Raw genomic sequence first — 24,460 nt, 5'->3', positions numbered from 1 at the left:
ATTCTAAAAAATATTTTTAATTTTTTGCTAAGTTTTTTAGATGAGTTAGAGAAACACGGTGGTGTTGGTTTAAAACCATACAGTTCTCTTCTAGAAGGCGGTGAAAATGGACTAGAAATTACAGAGTTAAAAGAATATTTTTCTTGTGTTCAATTAGCAAACAGCCGAAATCCAGAAACCACAGTTATCAACAAATACGTGGAAGTTTACAATATCTCTTTTCTCATGAGAGCCATGGGATATTTTCCTTCTGAAACAGAAGTAAATCTGATAATGGGCACAGCCTCTATTTTTGATTATAAAATGTCCATGCAATATATCGACTTTTATCAATTGTTTTTTGCTATACTAGGTTGGTATTATAATAGGTACATAATATACTAATCTAAAATCATAAATCACGTGTTGTATATATATAATATTGTGTTCATAACTATTTATAATACACAGCAAATAAGGGCTGTAATACCATATTTTTTATTGCCTATTAGAATATTATAATATACAATAGTTTAAATAATATAATCGTTTGATACAAATGTATTGGTTATTTTCAGTTGTCAAATATGCTTTATGAATTGTTCAATAGAACAGGCAATCCTACCACGATTACATTCGAAGAATTTGTTATTTTGTATTTGAATTATAGGCCACAATTAAGAATTAAATGTGAAGAACTCCGTGCGGCGTTCAATGAATTAATACAAAATGATCAATTTGTAAATGCTTATGGAGAAAACAACATATTGACAAGGGAATCGTTTGTACACATGATGAAAACTAAAGGTCAAATAACGATCATTAGTAAATATTTTGCCCTTCTAAATAATTTTTGTTATAATTTAGGTGAAAAGATTAACCCTCATGAATTAGAAATTATTTTGAATACATTGCTAAAAACAACAAGAGACATAGGTTCAAATACTAATGCCGACTTGATTCACTTGGCTTTGCCATTCGTACGTATATTTATAAAACACATTTTAAAAATGTTAATATTTAATAATTTAAATTACTATTCTATTTTATATGCTATTTAGTTATCCTGATTTATACTTATCATGACAATACGATTTTATTTAAATATAGCTTTTGTTGATACCTCATACTAGTCATATTTTCTGTCATAGTCATTCCTTTGAGGTCCATTCACTTTTAAATATTGCTAGCTATTCGCTCAAAAACTTAATTAGATACTCTTTATACATCATATATCTACATCAAGTTTGTACAGAGCCACCAGTCTAATTAACGCTTAATTGTTAATTTTTTTTTTTTTTTCATACAAGATGTTTGACTTGTAAGAATATATTTTATAATTGTTTAATATAATATCAAATACTATTGCATTATAATAAAAATATGATTGAGTCATATGTAATGAATTTAAGTTAATAATATTTGTATATGCTAAAATACACTATTTTCATAAATAAAGAAAAATATAAATCATAATTCACAGATTCACAGCATATATTTTCAATTTTTTTTTTTTGTTCTCATAATTATCTATGTATGCAAAATGTTTAATCTATTGAATAGCTAGATACATTAATTTATGTTTAAATTACAGACATACACGTTTGAAGAAATGTTCACTGATTTATTAGGATTCCAAAGTACAGACTGAACAAAAAACGAAAATCAAAATATTTTGTACGTGTCTATGTACTAAATATAGAATAATATGTTACATAAATGCATGGTTGTAATGATTTTTTTCTTTCAATAAATTTTAACTTGTAGAGACTAGAGCCTGAAAGTTTATGCACTAAAAATTATTGAAATATGTAAGCACTTTTTTGGTTAAAAATACTGATATATTACCGTTAATTTATTTTTTCAAATTTATAAATATAAGTAAAAAAACTTTTTAACACAACAATTTTTATTTTTATTATGTAGATTGATAGTTTATTATACATTTCAAAATTAAATTAATAATTTCAGTTATTGAAATAATATGTGTCAAAAATAAATCACAGAATTAGTAACTTCCCTTTAAAATGTTAAAAAAAAAAAAGAAATCTAAGAATTGGTTGTCTATATTCGTTTGCTCATGTTTTAATTTTGTTCATACTACATGACGAATGACAATACACTACACATATTTTAAGCAATGATTTAAAAAAGTCTGTCATCTTTTTAGAACCAACAACGGCAACAACTAAAAACCAAAAATATATGTTAAGTATTAGTATATACTATATTAGTAGTGTTGAATGAGGATTATAATTTATAATGTAGATCGACAAAATATAAAATAACAATACAAATCACAATTATACAATAGATAATATTTCACTATAACTAAAAAAACATATATACCAAAATAAAAGGAAAATTGTCTTCTATAGTTCTATACAATGCAAGTACCTACTATGCTCATTTTTAACGAGAAATTCATGACGTACACATAAACACAATACTAAAATATGCAGTTACAACGTGTATTTGGTTGCCTTGTTTGTATACAAGTCACCTTACGACCCTGTTATAGAAATGCATAACCGAATGATTTACATTTACAGTAGCCCATGTGTTACTATATGGTGTCATATTTTATAATATTTAACAGTTACTAAAATGTTTATTTTTACAAGTATTATAGCTACTGTACAATATTTTTTACGTAAAAATACTTAGATATTCGTGATTGTAATAACCGTTGCTAAAAAATATTTAAACCTACTTTCCCTAATTATCACGGGATTTTACTCTAAATCTCAAACTCATTCGTAATAAATAATACCATTTAGTTTATATAATATGTACTATATATACTCAATGATGATACTCTTATAATAAAATTGTATAATCCCAATGAATAAAATTTTTTCTTACCAGAACATTCCCCGTATCATTTATTTCATTTTTACTCATTTGAGTGATAGGCTTTCAAACTTAGGACACTAACTTAGGACTTTACCTTCATACGTTCTATGCCAGCGTTTCTCAACCTATGGTACGCGTATCACTAGTGGTACGCAGAAAGCTCAAAGGTGGTACTTGAATGAAAAATAAATATTTATCATAAAATAAAATATTATTTCGTTTATTTGATTACTAAACCAAATACGAGTAGTCGGTTTTACTCACGTTAAAGATAGAAATTTAGATAAACAATAATCTCTATAATGTTGTAATGTTTGGTTGATTTATGTTTTAACAAATTGTACATGCTTAATTTTACTCTTGTTTAATAAATCTTAATAATCTATAAATTTTTTTTTAAACAAAATGAAAAAATAGAGTTTTCTAAATTAAATGGTACGTGAAAATTTTCAAGATGTATAGGTGGTACTCGGAAGTTAAAAGATTGAGAATCGCTGTTCTATGCTAATGACCAAAATTTAATTTGGCTAGATCTCTGCTATCTTATGCAGAACCGTATAGGTACGACGGTATATACGTTTACTGTTTCGTTTTCTCCAGGTTTAGGCCTTATTATCATTATGATAATAATATCTAACGCTATAAAATCTTAAAACCTTATGACCAACATTATATTATATCCCTACGCTGTGAAGATAGAACGTCAAATGATTGTAAGAAAGTTTAATAAAATATAGGGTCGGAAACATATATATCACATAAAAATAAACTTACAGTGTTAATCCTCTTAGGTCCGTGTGATAGCTATGTTTGCCTCTCTGCAAACAACTGTAACACACACTCATACTCTCGACTCTCCCCCCCCCCCCGCCGAACTCGACACCAGCAGCGACACTCCTCGTTCGCACGGCAGCGGTGGTGCAGTTTACATAGTATTTTGTCGCCCAGTAGATATTTTAACTAATATTATACTGGGTGACAATGATTTTTTTGTAAAAATGACGATATTTAAAATTCTTGTTTAATTTTGTTATTTATTTATATTTATATCATTTCGTTTGATAACTTTAATTTGGGAGTACAAATAATTATTTAGATTTTCTACAGTAGAAACCCATGTGACCGTTCATCGAAGGTAATCATAGAATAATACAATATGCAAGAAGTAATTTATTCCACGCTACAATACGATATGTTTTATCTGGTTGTCAGTCATCTAGGAAAATATCTACTAATTAATTGTTTTCGATTTTATTTTAGTCCTTGTTCCTACAAGCTATTAACTGAATATTTATTTCACTTTGAATCTTTAAACGTTCAAAATTCAATACATACGACAACTTTTGTGTTTCGGTAAGTGTAAAATAATTTAAGATCTAATTTTTTATACTGAAACTTATAATAATACAGTTTTTTCAATAATTATTGATGTATAAATAACAACAATATTGTTTGAAATATATACTTAAATAATACGTATAACATATTACGTACTTTGTTATAAATCAAAATATATTAATATACAGACAATTTATTTTTGACGGTCAGTAAAAGCTGACTACAGTGTTATAGTATAAAGTTACGTCGTAACACAAATAATTTCAGTATAATACACTAATAACCCAAAACGGGGATATCACAACTATCACACGTAAATAATGTATAGACCAGATAGTGTTTCTCAAACTTAATTTCACCACACTTAAAATATTTCATACTTTGCGACAAGCAATAAACAAATAATAATAGTGGATAAATTTAATTTCAATTGCAGGTAATATACAATTTGTCGATTTATCAGATAACTTATTTTTAATCATCAAAGAAATTATATCAAATAGTTATTAGTTTTTGTAAATCATATTAAAAATATTTGAATATTTTGTGTCATTTAATGAACTTCGTGACACAATTATACTTATTTATGTGTTGTAAGTTTTGATGGTATTGTTAGACATAGGTAAAATTTTGTTTATTTAATACTGAAAAGTTTTTTTTAAACTTTTATGTTGATTTTGATTATGGCGGTGTAACGTGATTTTTTATTAATGTTACCCAGTGATAATTCTTTAAAATATCCCATTATGTCACTTCAGCATAATTTGATTCTCGGGCCTTACGTATGTTATTGGCACGTTAAAACATATTATAATAGTGTGTCCGTATATGCTACATAATATATAATATATATATTATAATATAATGTTAATGTCCGTTTATAGGCCTATACTATACGACATTTCCTATCTCTTAGGAATATTCTAAATTAAATTTTCACAATTATGATTTATGACAGTACTTACTGGGGGAAATAACATTTTATTTCACAAACTTAAAATCTAAATTTTACATTGACTAATGGATAACTAACATTTAATTATTAAATTAAAATTAGACTTGTACATAATATAATGTTGAAGTCACCAAAAATTCTTCTTATTATCCTCTTATATTTTTGTGCATGGAATATTTATCATTAGAATATAATTTACAGTGTTTATAGTTCACTGAAAGTAAAATCGAATAATACATCGAAACAGTACGTAAAAAATAATTGTTTTTCTGGTAAATTTTAGGTCTATAATATTTTTACATCACTGTATTATAATATTATAGTCAGGAGTCGTAACGCAACAGATGAAGATGAGCGATAACGTAATGGTGGCCTTGCGGCCACACCTCCCTACCACCTTCATACGGAATTTTATAACACAAGTCGTTGGATGACATGTAATATATATGCCGCACTGCTACGACGCAATCAGTTCAGAGTCAGCCGTCTGGTGTCTGCATTCCTGCAATCTAAACCTGTTGAACGGGTCGTCACTCGTCTCACGCATATCGTACCGTACGCAAGATATTATAAAAATTAAAAAGTGATTTTCTTTGCCCTGTCACATTGATTTTCGTCATAAACCGCTCGATCTATAAACGAATAACGTTCTACATAAGTCTATCATCTACCTTGGTATAAGATATGAACAAAATACTTAGTACGTTCGAGAGAACCCTGAACAAGCGGACCGCTTTTTCGCTATTCCACACGGCTACAGCGAATCGAGATAATCAATTTCGGTAAGTTCGGAATACGCCTCAGTATATTATTATAATGATATAATTTACATATATATACAAGCATCATATTTAATCATAGAATGACATATACCATTATACTATATTTTTTTTAAACGATTCGTCCCATTTTTTAGATCTACGAGTGTGGTTTGCCCGCCGCAGTTGACTCCGGTTTCAATCGGTTCATCGATCAGCAAGGACGAGTATGAAAAATTCATGGCAGTATTCCCAGAAATTGTCAACGATTTGACGGACAACGACCTTAACTTAGACGTGCCCGACGTCAGTAAGTGGCTCGAAAAGGTATGTGCCGGTGATTTTGCTTTGCAGCAACATATTATCATAATGTATAATGTATATTACAATTTCTTTTATTATATAGCTGTTGCGATATAACGTACCTAGTGGTAAGAATAACCGAGGACTGACGTTGGTACTATCATTCAAGATGTTATCCTCGCCATCTGTCCAGACCAATGAAAATCTTAAATTATCCTATATACTAGGATGGTGTGTCGAAATCGTAAGTCGTTTTGGATTTTAACTGCAGAAAAAAAATTACTATTTAGTACTATTGAATTAATAGTTTTAAATGTTACCAAAATATTAAAAATGAATTTAAAATGTAAAGCTTTTAGTTCACTAAGCAAATGATATGATGATCAAAATATTTAGATAAATTAAAATGTTTGTAGATGAGATCTGTTGGTTCTTATTCTTTTTAAGATGTCAAAAAATAACTTTTCTGAAATAAGTTTTTATTTCTATAATATCCTTATATTGTTTTAGAATTTATATGATTAAAAATTCATTACACAATTTCTGAAATTCATGCTTCTATGTTAAATTATGATGTTATAGGTATCTTAAGTACATTTATTGAATTTACAAAAGAGTTGGTAGAATGGAATAAAAATTAACCACATTTTATTTTAGAATACTTATTATACTTGACATATTGTCTCCGATTATTCTCTCTTTTATCGATAAGAATCATTTTATTTTATTATTTTTAAATTAATTTATTTGATTATAATAATTATTGCCATTTACAATAATTGTTATTAATTATTATTATTCATGGATGGCTTAATAATAAATATAGTTTTTTATACATAGATTCAATTTAAATAATACAAATATTATTTTTTATAGATTAAGGCTTGACTAAATGGATATATATTACCCATGAAATATATTTTTTATACTTGAATTCCATAATATTATATCATTATATACAAAAAATGATTTTAAAGGAAAATGGTCTGTCAGCTTATATTGCTAAATACATTGTACGCTAACTAGTAACTACGCCATACTGCAAATAAATAAATAACCAAATATCTGTTATTATGATAAATATTGATATCAAACGAAACTAATTTATTATGCTATTAATAAAACGGTATATTGATTTAATTTTTGTCAAAAATATTTATTATAGGTACTTAATTATTATAATAATATATAGGTATAAGGTTTATACTACGTATATTACATTATTATTATTAATTTTTGGGTAAAATTAGTCAACACCATCTTACTGTAAAACCGTTAAATAAGTTAATAGTATAAAATATATAGGTAATATTTTAAAATTAATTTACTTATTTTGAAAATTTTGTTACGTAAATTATATGTGAAAGTTAACTCGAATAGTATTTTTAAAATATAACAAAATAAAATATGTATGAAAAAAATGTAATTTTATCAACATTTTAAATTCATATGCTTATTAAAAAAATGACACCAATTATTTTTAGTATATTTTTTACAGGTATAATAAAGTAAAATAAAGCTTTTAAGCGGTCCTTTATTACATTTTCAAAAATATTGACCAATAAATAATAGTTAAATTTTAAATATCTATAAATAACTCAAAAAGAGTCAAAATATTTTAAAAAAAAATTTGAAAATTTTATCATGTAATAATAACATAATTATTTGGTCAAATTTTTCATATACCAGCAGTTGTTTGTTTTTTCATCATTAAAAAATATTAACTTCAATTATGGTTCTTCTAAATTTGGATATAAATTTATTTTTAAACTGAGTTAAATTTGATTTAAAAATAAAAATAATAATATTTTTTTTAACCATATGAATAAAATTTAGCTCATATATTATGATAGAGTAAATATTTTATACTTCAAGATATAATTTTAGACAATTATTTACAATGCCTGTCAATGCAATAGTAATTTTATTTTCAAATATCTATAAATATTCGTACACCTATTAACTACGTATTTCTATTTTTAATTAAAAAATATTGTTATACACAATTGCATTATTTAGTTAGGGTAAGTTAAGAAATTTAAAGTAAATAAACCTACTTCTATCAGGCATCAATTTTTGTGAACTTAACCTTAATTTGTCATTGTTTAGTGATATTACGAAGAATAATAATTGTAAGTACCTACATATTAGAGTATCTATTTAATTGAGAATTAATTAGATAATATTATCTGAATTAATTTTTTGAAGTGTGAAATGCAACGAGTATGGGAAACCAATAAATACACAAATATGTTCATTTTTATTTTAGCTGCAAGCTTATCAATTAGTGTTAGATGACATTATGGATAATGCTATTACCAGACGAGGACGTCCGTGTTGGTATCGACAAAACGATATTAGTCTAATAGCAATTAACGATGGTATTCTCCTAGAACAGGCCATTTACCAATTGCTTAAAAAATATTTCAAGGATAAGCCTTACTATAAAAACATTCTGGAACTGTTCTATGACGTATGTAATAATAAAAAATAGTTTTATATTAATTTTAATGTCGTTCAATTTACACAATTTAAGACCATTCGTTAGACATTTAAAGGCCCTGGGTAAAACCTTTTTATATGGATCATTTTATATCATTGACTGAAAATTAAAAACATAACATTTTATATTATATTCTATACTATTTTAATTGCGGTTTCAGATGTAATTAAAATATAGTAGGGGTTTAGGGCCCTAATCTTGTTTTGAATCGATTTTGACATGAATCAATAATTATAGGTTACAATGAAATCTGCAATGGGTCAGTGTCTCGATATGTTAACTGCGAAAAGCTTCAAGTCTAAAAAACTTGAAAAATACACCATGGATAATTATACAGCTATTGTGAAATATAAAACTGCGTATTATTCATTTTTTCTTCCCGTGTGTCTCGCCATGCATATGGTAAGCACTAAGCACGCAATACGTTTGTGATTTGATCTATAAGTTTATAATATATTGTGTAATAATAATTAATATTGCAGACAAACATAAATGACCAAGAAATATTTAGACAAGCAAAAGCTATATTGCTTGAGATGGGTCAATTCTTTCAAGTTCAAGTATATGCTGTTAATTTAAATCAATTAAAATAAGTGAAGTAAACAGTTTTTATTTTTAGGATGACTTTTTAGATTGCTATGGAGATCCGGAGGTCACGGGAAAAATAGGTACAGACATAGAAGATGGAAAATGTTCGTGGTTGGCTGTAGTAGCTTTACAAAAAGTCAATTCTGAACAAAAAAAAATTATGGAGGTAACATAATATTATGTTACTATAATACTTTATATTATATATTTATATTTTTTGAACGTTTCCCAAATGTTTAATTGTTTATAATTTTAGGACAATTACGGTATTGACGATCCAACCAATGTTGCAGTCATTAAAGATTTGTATGAACAATTGAAATTACCAAATGCGTTTCAACTCTACGAAGAAGATTGTTATAAATTAATAAATTCTCGTATTCAACATTCATCCCAAGGATTGTCACAAGACATGTTTTTCAAATTCTTGGAAAATATTTACCAGAGAACTTTTTAATTTTAAATCTTTACCAATTACATAATATTGGTTAATCGGCATTTATACGCACCTACATTATACATAATAATTATTGTATTATTTAAATTTAGTTAATTAGTTTTATACAGTTTAAAAAAATTAATTTTCTCAAAATATATTATACAGTGCGTCGAGTGAATCATTACTATACTTAATCATAATCATTTTTTTTTATTATTCCATTATTTAACGTACAATATTTACTTACTATTTATAAATAATATAAGTTTAATACCTGTAATTTTTTTAATAATAGCTTTATGACTATATAATAAATACTAAACTATATACTATTTTATTATATCTTATACATTTTATATTTACTTTTTAGTACTTAAGTAATTAAAACTTATGATAATGTTTTAAGATTAGTAATATAACAATACAATATTCTAATTATCTTACAATAAAAGACCATACGTGATGGCAGTGACAATAGAAAAAGTAAAACAACAAAATCTCTTTAAAATAATAAATATTGTAATATAAAGCATTATAAATAACGCTTTACAAATACAAACTCATTGTATTGCGGTTGTTGATGTAAAATTGATATTCCGGTATAACAAACGTACGTATATGAGACAAGCGGAAATCGAAAATCTTAGTTATATTACCTATGCATCCAGATCCGGAAGTAAAAAGGTTATCGAATGTTTACAATATAATATGTATCTATAATATATTTGTTGATCACAAAACAGTTACAAAAACTTAGACTCATTAAAATATGGTCGATAAGGCCAACTTAGATTTAAACATAATAATTTAACAACAATAGACCTCTTTTAAAATAATGTTTACCAATTTTTACGATTACAAAGCTTGAAATTAACATAAATATTTATACATTTTCTATTTGCATTTAACAAATTAATGTGAAAACAATGAAATAATATACCTTGAGTGTTTCTAACGTTTGATATCAATCATCAGCGCTTGCATTGTCGATAACGTTTTTTGTGAGAGCGAAGTGTGAAATATGAACACGTTTCGTCGAATTAGTTGGTCAACAGCCTAACCTACTAAAATAGAAACATCGCATAATACGTCATAGGTCATAGCGTCGCCTTACAAATTGCCTCCTTCCTATACGGCTATAGGTACACACAGGCACGTATACAAAATACAATTGGGGGGGGGGTTACAAAATATAGTAATTCAAATTGTACCGCAACATAATAAAACAATTTCTTCCTCGTTACTCATTATTTTTTAATATGACAATTATTATGCTAAGTATCCAAATTTTATGTATGTCATTTATTCAGAAATAAGTTTATAATAATAATATATAAAATTTTAAATATTATGAACAGAACAAACATTTATTTTATTAGTACCTATGCACATAAAATTACCTATGTAAATTATACTACTAAGTACCTAGATAGAAGAAAAAAATCAAACAATTTATATATAATACATTAAAAAATTTCAAATTAAAGTATAAAATCCCATTTTTGTGGTAACTTAGCAAATCTATCGATAAATTCTACCACATTTAAATCAAAATGTCGGTATATGTTTAGTAGTGCCAATCCAGTAAGTTTAATTTCTCTTATACCTATTGTATCATAAGTACGTTTTAAGTTTTCGTAGAGTTGAGAATGACCGTTCGCAGTAACATTTGTAGGTAATAGATAATGTGGCCAAAATGTACCTTACAGTCAGTGGCGTATTTACGGAGGGGGTTCTCGGGTCTTGACCCCCCCCCCCAGAAAAAAATAATATTAATTTATATTATGTGTTTTTAATGTTTGTATTACAATATTTTTAAAAATAACTTGGGTTTAACTATTAATTGACATTTATTTTCATAATAATAGTGAAATATAATATAATATAAATAATATCATTATTAAATCATAACTCGTATGTATTTTATTATAATGTTTTAAACTTATATTTAATATTAAGAACACCCCCCCCCACAAAAAATTGAAAATACACCACTGCTTACAGTAATGATTTAATAATACATAAATTAGCAATTTAATAGGAATTTTTGGTCATCGATTGAGATATAAGAAAAGATTATTGACAAAATGTGAGTTTTCTAGGTATATAAGGCTTATATCGCAATGTTCAGTTCTCACACATGCGTAATTCTCAGTAATCAGTTTACACTTTTTTGACTATAATACTAGATTATAAACTTGTATTTCATACCCGACTAATATAAACATAAGAAAACTTATCAATAGCTAGTAATAAAAATATTTTATAATAATAGGTGTATAATTTGACTTAATTTTCAAAGAAATTATTTCTGGGGGGGAGGTTGAACCCTAAACCCCCACTGTATACGTGCCTGGGTATACAATGACAAAAGTACTATATACGCCATCAGTTCGTTTAATTTATAAAATATTATTCTTACATATAACTTATAAGTATTATAATCAGTGAGGCGACCGTTCCCTCCCTAATTTATAAAAAAATGCTATGCCCGTAGATTGTAGTTCTTAATAATTAAAAGTTTTTGTTACTAGTGTTACTACAGTATTTCTTTGACAGTGTATTAAATTGAAAAATATTAGATATGAATTATGATATTATTTTTTTGCAGTATCTGTACCTATGTTGTTTTTTCAAAACGATTGCGTTTATCGGCCTTGGAGATTTTCTATTTAAAAGTTTCTCGTTGATACAACTGCCGTCTGACGAGTGATGACTACCGACGTTAGCGCACTTATCAGTTGGTTGAAATTTGAAATTATAATACAAACCCGCTTAATTTGTAATATGTAATAATAATAATAATAATTTGTAATATATAATAATAATAATTTGTAATATATAATAATAATAATAATTATTATTATTATTATTATGATACAGATGTAATACCTGACACGTGTAGCATACATCATACGATGAGGAATGCCTGTAATAACGATTTATGATATTTTATATATTTTTTAAATATTATTAGGTAATTGTTGTTCAGAGGACCGTTGTCTGTGAGTCGTGGTTTGGAGATCCCTAACAAGTATCAATCAATATGTACCCGAAAACAATTTGTTTATTGTTAAGTTCTTTCTACATTAAACATTTTACACTAGTCACTAGATTTAATAACATACGGATACCATATTATTCAAATAAATAGCTATAGCGAATCAGAAATCGTAATTACTAATTTCTTTATAAAAAATATTCAGTTATTTTATTTTTTGTATATTTTTTTACACTTACCGTGGTTCAATTCTGTTCAGACCATGACGTGTTAATATTATTATCAGTTTATCACTTTAGCGATGAGCGGTCGACGGTCGTGAAAGCGTTTTAAACCATCGTGTGATAATCTTACGCAATACGCGTCGTTTTTTTTTTTTAAATAGTTTCACGAACTAAGAAATGAATTTTATCGACGATAGCATCTTAAATTTTTTTAGTTGGAACAACTAACTATTGACGTATTTTTTTTAGTCGATAGTCTTAATTATAATCAATTAGTCCAACGTTGGTTAGTTAAGTGGTCATGAGTAATGATCAACAGTAATGATATGGTGAAAATACAATAATATGGCAATTAACTTAAATATCGACATATCGGCCGGTCTTACGCGTATTATTATGTCTAGTTTGTCTTTAAATGCATTTTTGACATAACCAACGATAAGCAGCGTTGCAGCGAATTGACTACTACCGTCATAAGCGTATCATTACATTGTCAAAATACCTTGTTAGTTGTTATTTCATCATGGTGTCATGGTACCTAATAACGAGGAAATACGGATTAAAAATATGTTTATAGCGTTATTTTCTGTATGAGACGAGAGCACGAGACCATTAAGTACTATCGTCCAAAATGGATATTACGTGGACAGATTTTCATTTGGATGAAAATATATTTTATTTTCACAATGCTGATCTAAAAAGTTTGACGTTTGTGCTCGATAGTGATACAAAAGACAATTTTTATTTGAACCTTTTAACTGTTAGTATTGCTATTGTCGTATTTATAATTATATGTATTACGAAGTAGAGAACAATTGAATTATTTCCTATTTTGTATTATTGATTATACATTTTGCTCTGAATCATACGTGAAATATGTATTTCGCTGAGTTCAAGGAAATAAAAGCATAATTTCTATTATACATATTAATTTGATTAGGTATGGGGGTTAACATAATAATTTTAAAATGTTTTTTTAGTTATTGCTCTTTTTATAATGTTATAGTGTAATACTTTGATTTAACTTAGTTGTTATTTAAACACATTTTTTTTTAAATATTGTATTTGTAAAAACCAATGATCAACAATACATTTTATAATTTAATTGATACCTTAGTGTTGTACTTAGTTACTAATTGACCTTTTTACTCCTATTTGTATATTATATTTTCAGTAAAAACTATTTATATTAATGTTGTTTTATTAACTTTTATGAAATTTTATTTTAACAGAAGTCCTTGGCAAATGTATTAGATGCACCAAATGATCATTCAATGGTGCTTGCAGTACCAGGAAAAACTAATTATTTTCATCCAAAGATCCCAGCGTTTGATGTTAAATATATTGACAATTGTATTAAAATCAATGACTTTCCTGATCCAACCAAATATTTGTGAGTATTACTGTTATTATTCTTTTCTTTTTTTTTTAATTAAATATAATTTATTGGCATTAGAAGAATAATTGAAATATATCACTATAAATCGCATATTCTTGATAATTATAGGTATATACTCAAAAATAGCTAAGCTTAAAATATATGTTAGTAGTTGTAACGGTATTTAAATTTCTTGTCAGAGCATTAAAATACTATGATTTCAAAGTTATGCATTTACTTGACTTTTAAATTGAAATAATTATAATAATAATAATTTTTTTTTTTAGTATGATTATTTGGAAAATAATATAATCTAAAATAATTATTTAGAACAGTTCTATCAATTTACTTGTGCACCATTCCTTTAAATTTATTGTTGTTATGACATAATCTTTTTTTGATTGTAAGTGCAATGAAAAGTGTGTAATATATATGGTAGGATCTGTATATAATTAGAATGATAAATAATAATTTTTTGTACATAAATTTGTATTTTATACATATTATGTATGATGATCATCAACATTTGATATATACATATAAAAATAAATAATATAGTAAAATATTTTTGATACTTAATATTGAAATTCATTTTTTATTTTTAGAATTAAGAACACAAGTACTGCAAATTATACTAAAGATCAAATATTTGATTGTTGGCTACATCAAAATCAATCATGGTCTGATTTAGTCTCAGTTTCGGAAAATCAAAAAAAGTAATGATTATAAAACCAAAATCAAATTTTATAATAATCTTTATTTTTAAGTTTTTAGATATGTTTTGTTGTTTTTGTATTTAAACTTAATTATAAATATATAATAATTATAGTTGATGTTTTATCCTAAAACATACGTTTGTTAATCAATAGTTATTATTACATCTGTGTCATGAAATGGAACCATACTTTCTGCATTTTATTTAATTACACAATATTAATAGCATTTTACAAAATAGATAACAAAAAAATTTTTAATTTAAAAAGTATGTAGATTACGTTTAGTGAGGTATTACAATTTTTTAAATCTTAACAAATACTGTTGTTTTATTTATCACTATTTCCATTGTGATATATATGATAAAATTACCTCTCAATCATATGAAATTTATTTTTATATAAACATATTTAAAATACATTTATCAAAAAAAAAAAAAAATTAGTTAGTTAAAAAATAATGTACATTTTATTATATTTTTAATCTTTACTTGTATATTATTATTGTCTGAAAATTATTTTTATTTTAGCTCTGGTGAAGATTCTGATGATATATTTTCTATAAATTTACATTTAGCTACTACTTCTTTAAGCGGTTCATCTTTAAAAAAGTAAATATTATGCATAATATATTTATCATTGTATGTAAGTTATTTGAAAATATAAATTTAATAATGTTAAAATCATTTTTTTAAAGCACAAGAATACCCTATTCACATAAAGAAGATGTCAGTATTGTAAAATACATTATCAAAAATAAATATGCTTTCAATGTTAATGTGGTATCAATGTGGCAACGTATGGAACATGATAATGTAAGTCAATGAAATGTATTTGAAGTTATAACTTTAGTATTAATTTAAAAAAAAAAAAAATATTTTGTTAATCTCGTGATTTTCCATTTTTATTTATGGTGTGAATTTAAACTTAATTTACTTTCAATACATTTTTAATTTTTTATAATTTAGTAATAATCACAGAAACAAAAATAATGTTTCTTCAAAATTTGTAAAAAGTCATATTTTTTATGTTTCAGGTATGTAAATATCGTTCATGGCAATCGATGAAACAGAGATACTTAAAACATATTAAAAATGATTTAAATTCTAAAAAACATAGTTTTCCATTTCTCACTCCGAAAAAATTGCAAATATTACAACAAGGGTATAGCTTATTTACATATATATATATATATATATATATATATATATATATATATATATATATATATATATATTTAGGTATTAATATAATTGTTAATTTATATTTTAGCTTAAGGTATGGAAAAAAGAAAAATATTGATAGAGAAGCAATCAAATTGAGATGCAATAAAACTCGCAATTTTTATGGGTCAACTACAGATAGCAGTTCCTAATTAATTTCTTTAGTAAAAAAATATACAATTATAATTTACTATAGCAGAGGTTCCCGAACTTTTCACGGTACAACCTATTTCAGTAAATGTTTTAATTTTGGCAATTCACGACATACTAATGACCTTTATTTTTACCATTATTGATCGTTATCTTTAATCTAACAGCAATGTGGTGTACTTAATCTTTGTGAATATTGATATAAGATAAAACTTAATTCAAATGTGGAATGTAGTTGGGGCAAGGAAAGTACTGTATCATATTTATTAGAATTTACTAGTATTATTTATACATAAAATGTATCTGTTCTTTATGTGTATGTGTTTGGTAATATGTTATGATATATTTAAATATTATATTACTATAGAATATATATATATATATATATATATATATAATAAAAAATAGATATATTTTATGTATAAATATGTGGAGCCTCTGTAAAATAGTATTTATTTTCTGTTTAGCATTAAGGATTGGATTTTTGATACTAACCGTGCCTAGTTACAGGTAATTTTTTAAGTTTATATAATTGAAAAATTTAAATTTGTGCATAGTAAATGATCATTAGTGTATATAAAACAATAATTAGTAGAGCACTCCTGTATGTGCATGCTTATGTCAATAACATGTTTTGCGAGTATTAATTATTTTATTGTTTATTTGTTGTTGTTTTAAGTATCAATCTTTCACCAATCATATTAATCAACCTATTATCTTTTACAATTTCTGAAAACATTTGAATTTTTCTTGAAAAAGTATAAAAATGAATGTTTATATTTTTAAATTAATGAATTTATTTCAATATTATCAACAATTTAAAATACTAATACTTAAAAATCTATTAATGAAATTTTGTTTTTAAATAAATTTCACGATGAGTTTTATTATATTTTTAGAAGTTTTATCAGATGATTGGTCTATTTTAGTAGAAATTAGAGGGAATTTTAGATCCAAAGTATTAATATTTTTTGTTTGCACTGCATTTTAATTTTTAAATGCTTTCAGTATCACATTTAGAACGTTGTTATGTTAAATCACAATTAAAGCTCAAAAATTATAGAAATTGTATTATAGATATTATCTTGTATTTTAAAATGATATATTTGATTTCCCAAACTTAATAATAATAAAACAATTATTTATTTTTTGCAAGTACAAATGCATTTTTATTTCTTTATTAAAAATACTTATTTTAACTTAGCTTTTTTGTATGTATAATACAACAAAACAACAAAATGTATACAAGTTATAAATATACCTAATATCATATTGTCAATTGAATAGATTCCAAGACTTAAATCATGAGATTTACCGGATTGATCACTTAAAGTGTATTACATATATAAATCATGTTGTTACTACTATTTATAGAAACATGTTCGATTTGATAATGTCAAATAATAAATACAGTCGACTCTCGGTAACTCGAAGTTCAAGGGGGAAAAAAAAATTCGACTTACTAAAAATTTCGAGTTATCAAAAACTTTTAAAAAGTATGTTTATTTTTAAATTAAGTATTATACATTAAAAAAATTAAAAAAATGTTTTCTTACATTCCTACTTACATATTATTATCATTTTTAAAAAATTGGTGTAAAGTTAATTGTTTTTGTTTATTTAAAACATTGTTCTCAATTCTATTTTCTAAAGTACCTAGTGGTTTAAATAAATCTTCCATACCTTCATTGCCTTCAATATATTTACGTAATGTTTCTAATGCAAGTTTCGCTTCTTTATTTGTAATGGTGGATTGTATTTGTTGGTCTTCAATTTCTTCTTCGTTATCTTCGTCTAATATATCGGAGATAATATCGTTCTCAGTCCATTCTCCACAAATCTCCAAATTTTCATCGACATTGACGTATGACGTAAAAGTTTCATTAAGATTTAATTGATCCCATTCATCGTTATTATCATCAGAAGGTTCATCTAGAATATTTTCAGTCGAAGTTCTAAAACCTGATTTTGTAAAACAGTTTACGATCGTTTCTTTTTTTACGTGTCGCCATGCTTTATCGCATAGCCGTATAGCATCCAATATGTTTATTACAATTTGATTGGTATCATTTATAGCCGATACAATTTTTTTTACCATTTCTTTTCTGTAAAATATTTTAAAATTATTTATAATACCTTGGTCTAATGGTTGTAATACAGACGTAGTATTAGGAGGTAAAAACTGCACTTTAATAGCATTAAAAGTCGAGGTTAAATTGTGTGCAGTACAATTATCAATAAAAAGTAAGATTTTTCTTTTTTCGGAGACCATTTTTTTATCTAATTTCATTAACCACAAATTAAAAATTTCAGACGTCATCCAGGATTTTTTGTTTGCATAATAATCTAATGGTAATGATTTTATTTGTTTAAAACATCGTGGTTTTTTCGACTTACCAATCAGAAGTGGTCTTAATTTTTCTGTGCCCGACATATTTGCCCCTAACAGAAGTGTTACTCTTTCTTTACTATGTTTTCCACCTGAACAAGATTGGCCTTTAAATATGAATGTTTTGTCAGGTAAACATTTGAAAAATAATCCTGTTTCATCTACATTAAAAATATCGTCTGGTGAATAATTTTCGATGAGTTTCGGTAAATTATTTATCCATACGGAACATTTTTGTACATCTACAGCGCCACTTTCACCACAAACTTGTTTAAATACAACGCTATTTCTGATTTTCCAATTTGTTAACCATCCACTGCTAGCTTTAAAATATTCATGCCCTAACTTATGTCCAAACTCTTCAGCTTTTTCTCGTAGAATAGGTCCATTAATTGGAATTTTTCTGTCAAGACATTGTTGAAACCATTTTAATAAACATGATTCTATGTCAGAGTATTCTCCTAGTTTCATTTTTTTTCTAGTTGCCGAGTTTTCGTTAAAGTTTTTTAAAATTACATCTTTATTTTTTATTATTGTAGATAATGTACTCGCCGGAATTCCAAAATCTTTGGCTATGTCTTGTTTTTTTTTTTCGCCTTTTTCAATAATTTTAAGCAAGTTCACTTTTTCTGCAAGTGATAATGTTGTTAATTTTCTTTTTTGAGCCATAATAACCACTGATTAACACTGTCACACTCACACGATAAACGATTAACCGAACGAACAGACGGCAGAACTAAAACTGATTGTATCAAAGTTATCAAGAGTTAAATTACGGTCGGGTTTTACGAAAAATAATCGCCTTGATAAACTATTTTTAGTACTAAATTTGGATAAGAAAATTCGAGATATCAAAAACTTGTCAAATTAATTTTCGAGTTAACAAGATTATTTAAACATTAAGTGTTATTGTTATTTGAAGGGGAATTTTATTTATTCGAGATATCAAGAATTTCGAGTTATCGAGGTTCGAGTTACCGAGAGTCGACTGTAGATGTATCTTGCTTGGAGTTACTACAACAATTATCATATAAACTGTATTCTCTAAATATATTATTCCAAATTTAAAATATTACAAGTAAAACTATTTAAACATAATACATAATATATAGTAAAACAGAACGATATTCTGTTACTATGTAATTCATTTAGGGCTATAAGTTATTACTCTATTCATACTCATTATGCAATATTATGTTGATTTTATGTACCTATGTAATATTTCACTGCAACATGCGTAAAGTTACTAAATTTGTAATTCTAATATATCATATTATATATTGCTGTGATTGTTAATGCTTGCATTTGCTGACATTCAAAAATGATTACATATCTATGACCTTTACTTCAACAATATTATAATTATTATAAAATCATATTTATTCAATGTTATGGATATTATATAAATGTCACAATGTATCATTATTGCAACATAACTAAAAAATATTTTGAAATATTTAATAGTAACAACATAACATACAAGTAATTACTTCATATCTATGTGATATTGATTATTAAATACCTAATAATATTTACAATGTTATCCAAGATCTTTTAGCAATATTGCAATGCAGTTGATTTTTAGGGTATTCGATAAATAATACTTTTTTAATATTTATTTATTTTTTTATTAATCTCTTAAACTTTAACAATAATAATATTTAACTTATTTTATATTATACAAGTTAAAAATGCATAATATATGTAAAAAAAAACAGGGTTTCATATAAAATATCAATAATTTATTATTTATAAAAGAAATATAAAGGCAATAAAGAATAACAAAACATAGTATAGAAAATAAATAATTATAAAATTCAAATTACATTAAGAGTCATATTTACTACATATACAATGTATTATGTATAATATACATTCATAGATGCCTACTCATTATTAATTGTTTCATGCAATAAATGACTTAGTACAGTCATGATTGCTTTGTCTAAACTGGCTAAACTTATACTTGCTACAAAACATGTGTGCTTAATATCAGTAATGGATATAGTAAGACTTTCAAATACCAAATTAAGATTTAATAAATATGAGCCAATGGTTAAAGAAGAAAAAAGGGATGAAAAAAATTCTAAAACCCTCAAAAGTTTATTCACAATTAATTTAATATAGTTGACTTTATTTTCTAGGATACATTTAATAATTACCAAACGATTTTTTTTTAATATATTTAAACTTGTATTTTTCTTTTGATTGTTATTATTAAATTAAGTAAAATTATACCTGGTCTAGTATTAGGTTTAAATTATTTTGCTTAAATAAATTGATATGTTATCATAGTTAGACAACCTTAATTAAAATTATCTTTAAAGCATACCTAATACCATATTATAATATTATATTATGTACTATGCTAATATCACAGTGATGTATTTATAATTAATGTGTTCAAAACTCTAATTTAATTTTAAGTTAATAATAAAATTTATTTGTTTCATGTATCATGTAATTCTTGTATAAAATAAAGGTATTCATTAATCAATCAAAAATATTTCTTTTAAATTATATTCATTCAGAATTATCAATATATGTTTTAATGACTTTAATCGAGATTTGAGTTCACAGTTTGATTATTAGTAGTGTCATTCATTATAGAAGTCTAAAAATTAAATAAATTATATTAATAAAATAGGTGCTTAATTTAAATTGTTATATTTTGAGTAGATACCTATATTATTTTTATCAACAATTCATTATTTTAGAGTAGAATACATTTAAAAATGTATGAACTATCGTGGTCAAATTATATGAATAAGTTGCTGAGAAATAAAACAATTAAAACGTGTTTAAAACTATCGAAAGTAGGAATTTATCTGTAGAAACAGTTATTAGTTATTACTGTTCTATCTACAACCGCCAGAGTAGTCCCCCTCCACTTTGACTCCGTTTATTGTCGAATGTCGATCTCTCGCGTTTGGGTACTAGTGAAGAGAAAAAATTGTTGTTTAAAGTCTAGATTAATATAATAAATATTTTATATCTATAAAAAATGATGGGAATAATCGAATGATCAGTGAAAGAAATAAAAAAATAATTGAATAATCGAATAATTAGTAGTCAAAATAAAAATGATTAATTGACCGAATGTGATTCATTCGATTGAATTATTATTTACATTTTTTGAAGTGGTTATTTAAAATAATCGAATGAAATACTATTAGTGCGAAGTTTATAATGTTTAATATGACATTTGACATTATTGTTAACAAATGACTAATGTCTAACATGTTAATAAATGGACATTCCTATAATTTAGTATTTATTTTATTAATTTGAAATATACCTATATTATTAAATATCGTGAATTTGCTAAGTATCAAATAAAATTATAAGTTTAGGGCAAGAGCCCCTTACACACGAGCGATATTTCATAGTTCACTCTACCAGATCGATTACATTCATCGGATGATGTACCTGCCCATTTGCTCACCTTTTTCTCGTTATACATGGAGTTTTACAGTTATTGTAAACAAACATACATACATATTATCTATATATCAGAATTGGTCATTTAGAAAAATAAAAACAAAGCAATAGTAATTGGTCATTTAAATTAAATAAAAGTCTATCATTTTTAAGATCAATAATAAACAAATGTCTTAGAAAAAATTGATAAGGATCTTATAGAAATATCTGATACCCACTCATTATAAAGAAAAAGATTTAAATACAAAAATAAATATCTAGAAAATATCTTGTAGTTGTTTTCGGATGATATTCGTAATCTGTTTAATAAAAGAGTAAAACACAATAATTGGTTGAAATTAATTTAGATACAGTCATTGTGATTTCAATCATTAATTACTTATGTGATTTAAATTATCTCAGAAAAATGGTTACATAATTTAAAGACTTATCAGTGGCTCCAGGACAAGGAGAATTTTTTAAGACAGCTGCCCTTGTCCCCCTTGTAAAACAGGGAGATAAAAATATTATTTCACACCCCTTCTCCCATTTATCAACAAAAAAAAAAAAAAAAAAAATGTAAATAAAACTATATGTAATAAAAATTAATATTTAAATTAAATTTTAATTAATACTTATTAATTATAAACCCCTCACCAAAAAAATATTTAATATTGAAATTTCAAACATATAGATTTTAATGATTTGGTTATTTTATTAAAAAAGACAACTCAATTTGTGAAATATCTTACAGTAGTCCGTATAACATTCTGTATCCGGGACTCATGAAGCAGTTGTTATGATCCTATATGAGCGCTAGCGTAATGTTTGACCTCAACGCTATCCGCATTTACAGCATGAGTGACTTGCCACGATGATACGATGACAACCGTATGGGCCCTAGAACTGGAGGAGCCCGGAACCTTTGATAAAACAAGCAATAAACAAAATTGCAAATCGTAATGGTTAATACCTTTGTGGTATTATGTTATGCCAAGTATTAATGGGTAATAACACAAGCGACGACAACGGCGCGAAAGTGTAATATACATACATTAGCGGGTAAAATAATATCATATGATTTGATATGATTGTGATAACATAAAAATACAAAAAAAATGCTATATAGTATATTTTAAATTTTAATATAATAAAGTGCTTCTTTTTTTACGTGTCGCATGCCAAATTATTATGTATATCAGCATACATGCTTATTGTAAATTTAATTACAAATTGTTTGTTTTAAAATAAAGTTAAAAAAAAAATTTTAATATTCATATCAAATATCAAACTTATCATATTAAGCATCTATTAATTTCATAATTTATAAACGCAACAATTTAATTTATTTTTACTGTGTATACTTATATGTTTGCCAGTATATGATTAATGATTATTATAACTATGATAGTGTACTGGAGCAGACAAGCAATAATTGAGGACAATTATTTTTTGAAACTATTTTTGTTTGATAGTACTGTTACTGTCTGTCATTTCCTAAAAATCGTTATTGTCGACCAGCGATTTACCTTTCGTGCCTAACAGCGTTACATATTCGCCAAATATTCGATCAATGTTATGTCTTTGTAAGCTGTTAGAGGCATAATTATTATTGGAGAAGGAATAATCTTGTATATTTATTATTTAATTAGCATCACTTACACTATTCACGGAACAACCAATACTATTGTCTATGTGGAACACCGAATACTCTATTCGTCCACTGTATTGAGTAAATAATAGTATGTAATTGTCATAATCACTACTAGATTTTAAAATACTGTATTTTTTTCCATTTTGGGAGGATTTTTATGTAAGAAATATATTTATATCCACAAATGTCAAAAGCTGTAAATCACGTAAAACCTGGTTAGCACTATAGTTAATCTATTAACTAATATAATAAGTTAAATCAACAAAGTGTGTTAATTAATCCAAATACCAACCTTAGAAAATATAGTATAAATCATGTATATTAAGAAGTAAAAGTAAAAAGCTTTAAATATGTAATTGCAATAAATGATATAATGAGTAACTGTAAATACTCCAAAGCAGAAACCATGTAATTCATCCATATGATAGGATTGATAGAAAGCAGAATAAATGTTTAGATTATTTTTAAATAGTTTTTATTTAATTGAAACAACTACTCAATCCTAAATGTATATTAAAAAAATGACTATTATATAAATTATTATTTAATAAATAAGATATTTTAGATAAAATGTTATACATGTGAAAAA

At 25.4% G+C, this 24,460-nt stretch overlaps 4 protein-coding genes across 4 annotated transcripts; 3 read left to right on the top strand and 1 right to left on the bottom strand.

The window, feature by feature from the left end:
* The first annotated feature begins 225 nt into the window (after positions 1 to 225).
* Positions 226 to 1,630, top strand: LOC112600382 (cilia- and flagella-associated protein 251-like). The gene is made up of 4 exons (XM_025347577.1): positions 226 to 261; positions 558 to 786; positions 847 to 959; positions 1,574 to 1,630. The coding sequence occupies exons 1-4, from the start codon at positions 226 to 228 to the stop codon at positions 1,628 to 1,630; spliced, it is 435 nt and encodes a 144-aa protein (XP_025203362.1).
* A 4,064-nt stretch (positions 1,631 to 5,694) lies between these two features.
* On the top strand, positions 5,695 to 9,725 carry LOC112600464 (farnesyl pyrophosphate synthase-like; the record flags this gene model as incomplete). The annotated part of the gene is made up of 8 exons (XM_025347696.1): positions 5,695 to 5,910; positions 6,045 to 6,213; positions 6,293 to 6,433; positions 8,459 to 8,662; positions 8,930 to 9,094; positions 9,175 to 9,252; positions 9,312 to 9,446; positions 9,537 to 9,725. Coding segments are annotated over exons 1-8 (1,179 nt in total), but the record flags the coding sequence as incomplete, so codon positions are not given.
* Positions 9,726 to 13,114: 3,389 nt separating this feature from the next.
* Positions 13,115 to 16,708, top strand: LOC112600475 (telomeric repeat-binding factor 2-interacting protein 1-like). The gene is made up of 7 exons (XM_025347711.1): positions 13,115 to 13,704; positions 14,177 to 14,337; positions 14,928 to 15,038; positions 15,566 to 15,646; positions 15,733 to 15,850; positions 16,072 to 16,199; positions 16,308 to 16,708. Exons 1-7 carry the CDS (start codon positions 13,576 to 13,578, stop codon positions 16,408 to 16,410), a joined length of 831 nt encoding a protein of 276 aa, XP_025203496.1. The 5' UTR covers positions 13,115 to 13,575; the 3' UTR covers positions 16,411 to 16,708.
* Positions 16,709 to 17,972: 1,264 nt separating this feature from the next.
* Positions 17,973 to 19,778, bottom strand: LOC112600455 (tigger transposable element-derived protein 4-like). The gene has a single exon (XM_025347683.1). The coding sequence runs from the start codon at positions 19,464 to 19,466 to the stop codon at positions 17,973 to 17,975; it is 1,494 nt and encodes a 497-aa protein (XP_025203468.1). The 5' UTR covers positions 19,467 to 19,778.
* Positions 19,779 to 24,460: the final 4,682 nt, after the last annotated feature.

Source organism: Melanaphis sacchari, unplaced genomic scaffold (genome assembly GCF_002803265.2).
Source record: "Melanaphis sacchari strain LSU unplaced genomic scaffold, SCAv2.0 Contig64_pilon_pilon, whole genome shotgun sequence".
In the NCBI taxonomy this organism is placed as follows: domain Eukaryota; kingdom Metazoa; phylum Arthropoda; class Insecta; order Hemiptera; family Aphididae; genus Melanaphis; species Melanaphis sacchari.
The sequence above is the reverse complement of the archived record's forward strand: the minus strand, read 5'-3'. Positions and strand labels throughout refer to the sequence as shown.

Coding starts and splice junctions, on each gene's coding strand:
- LOC112600382 (XM_025347577.1), top strand. CDS start 226: ATGAGAGCCATGGGATATTTTCCTTCTGAAACAGAA. Junction 262..557: donor ATTTTCCTTCTGAAACAGAA/GTAAATCTGATA, acceptor GGTTATTTTCAG/TTGTCAAATATGCTTTATGA. Junction 787..846: donor ACACATGATGAAAACTAAAG/GTCAAATAACGA, acceptor GTTATAATTTAG/GTGAAAAGATTAACCCTCAT.
- LOC112600475 (XM_025347711.1), top strand. CDS start 13,576: ATGGATATTACGTGGACAGATTTTCATTTGGATGAAAATATATTTTAT. Junction 15,647..15,732: donor AGCGGTTCATCTTTAAAAAA/GTAAATATTATG, acceptor ATTTTTTTAAAG/CACAAGAATACCCTATTCAC. Junction 16,200..16,307: donor TTGCAAATATTACAACAAGG/GTATAGCTTATT, acceptor TTTATATTTTAG/CTTAAGGTATGGAAAAAAGA.
- LOC112600455 (XM_025347683.1), bottom strand. CDS start 19,466: ATGGCTCAAAAAAGAAAATTAACAACATTATCACTTGCAGAAAAAGTG.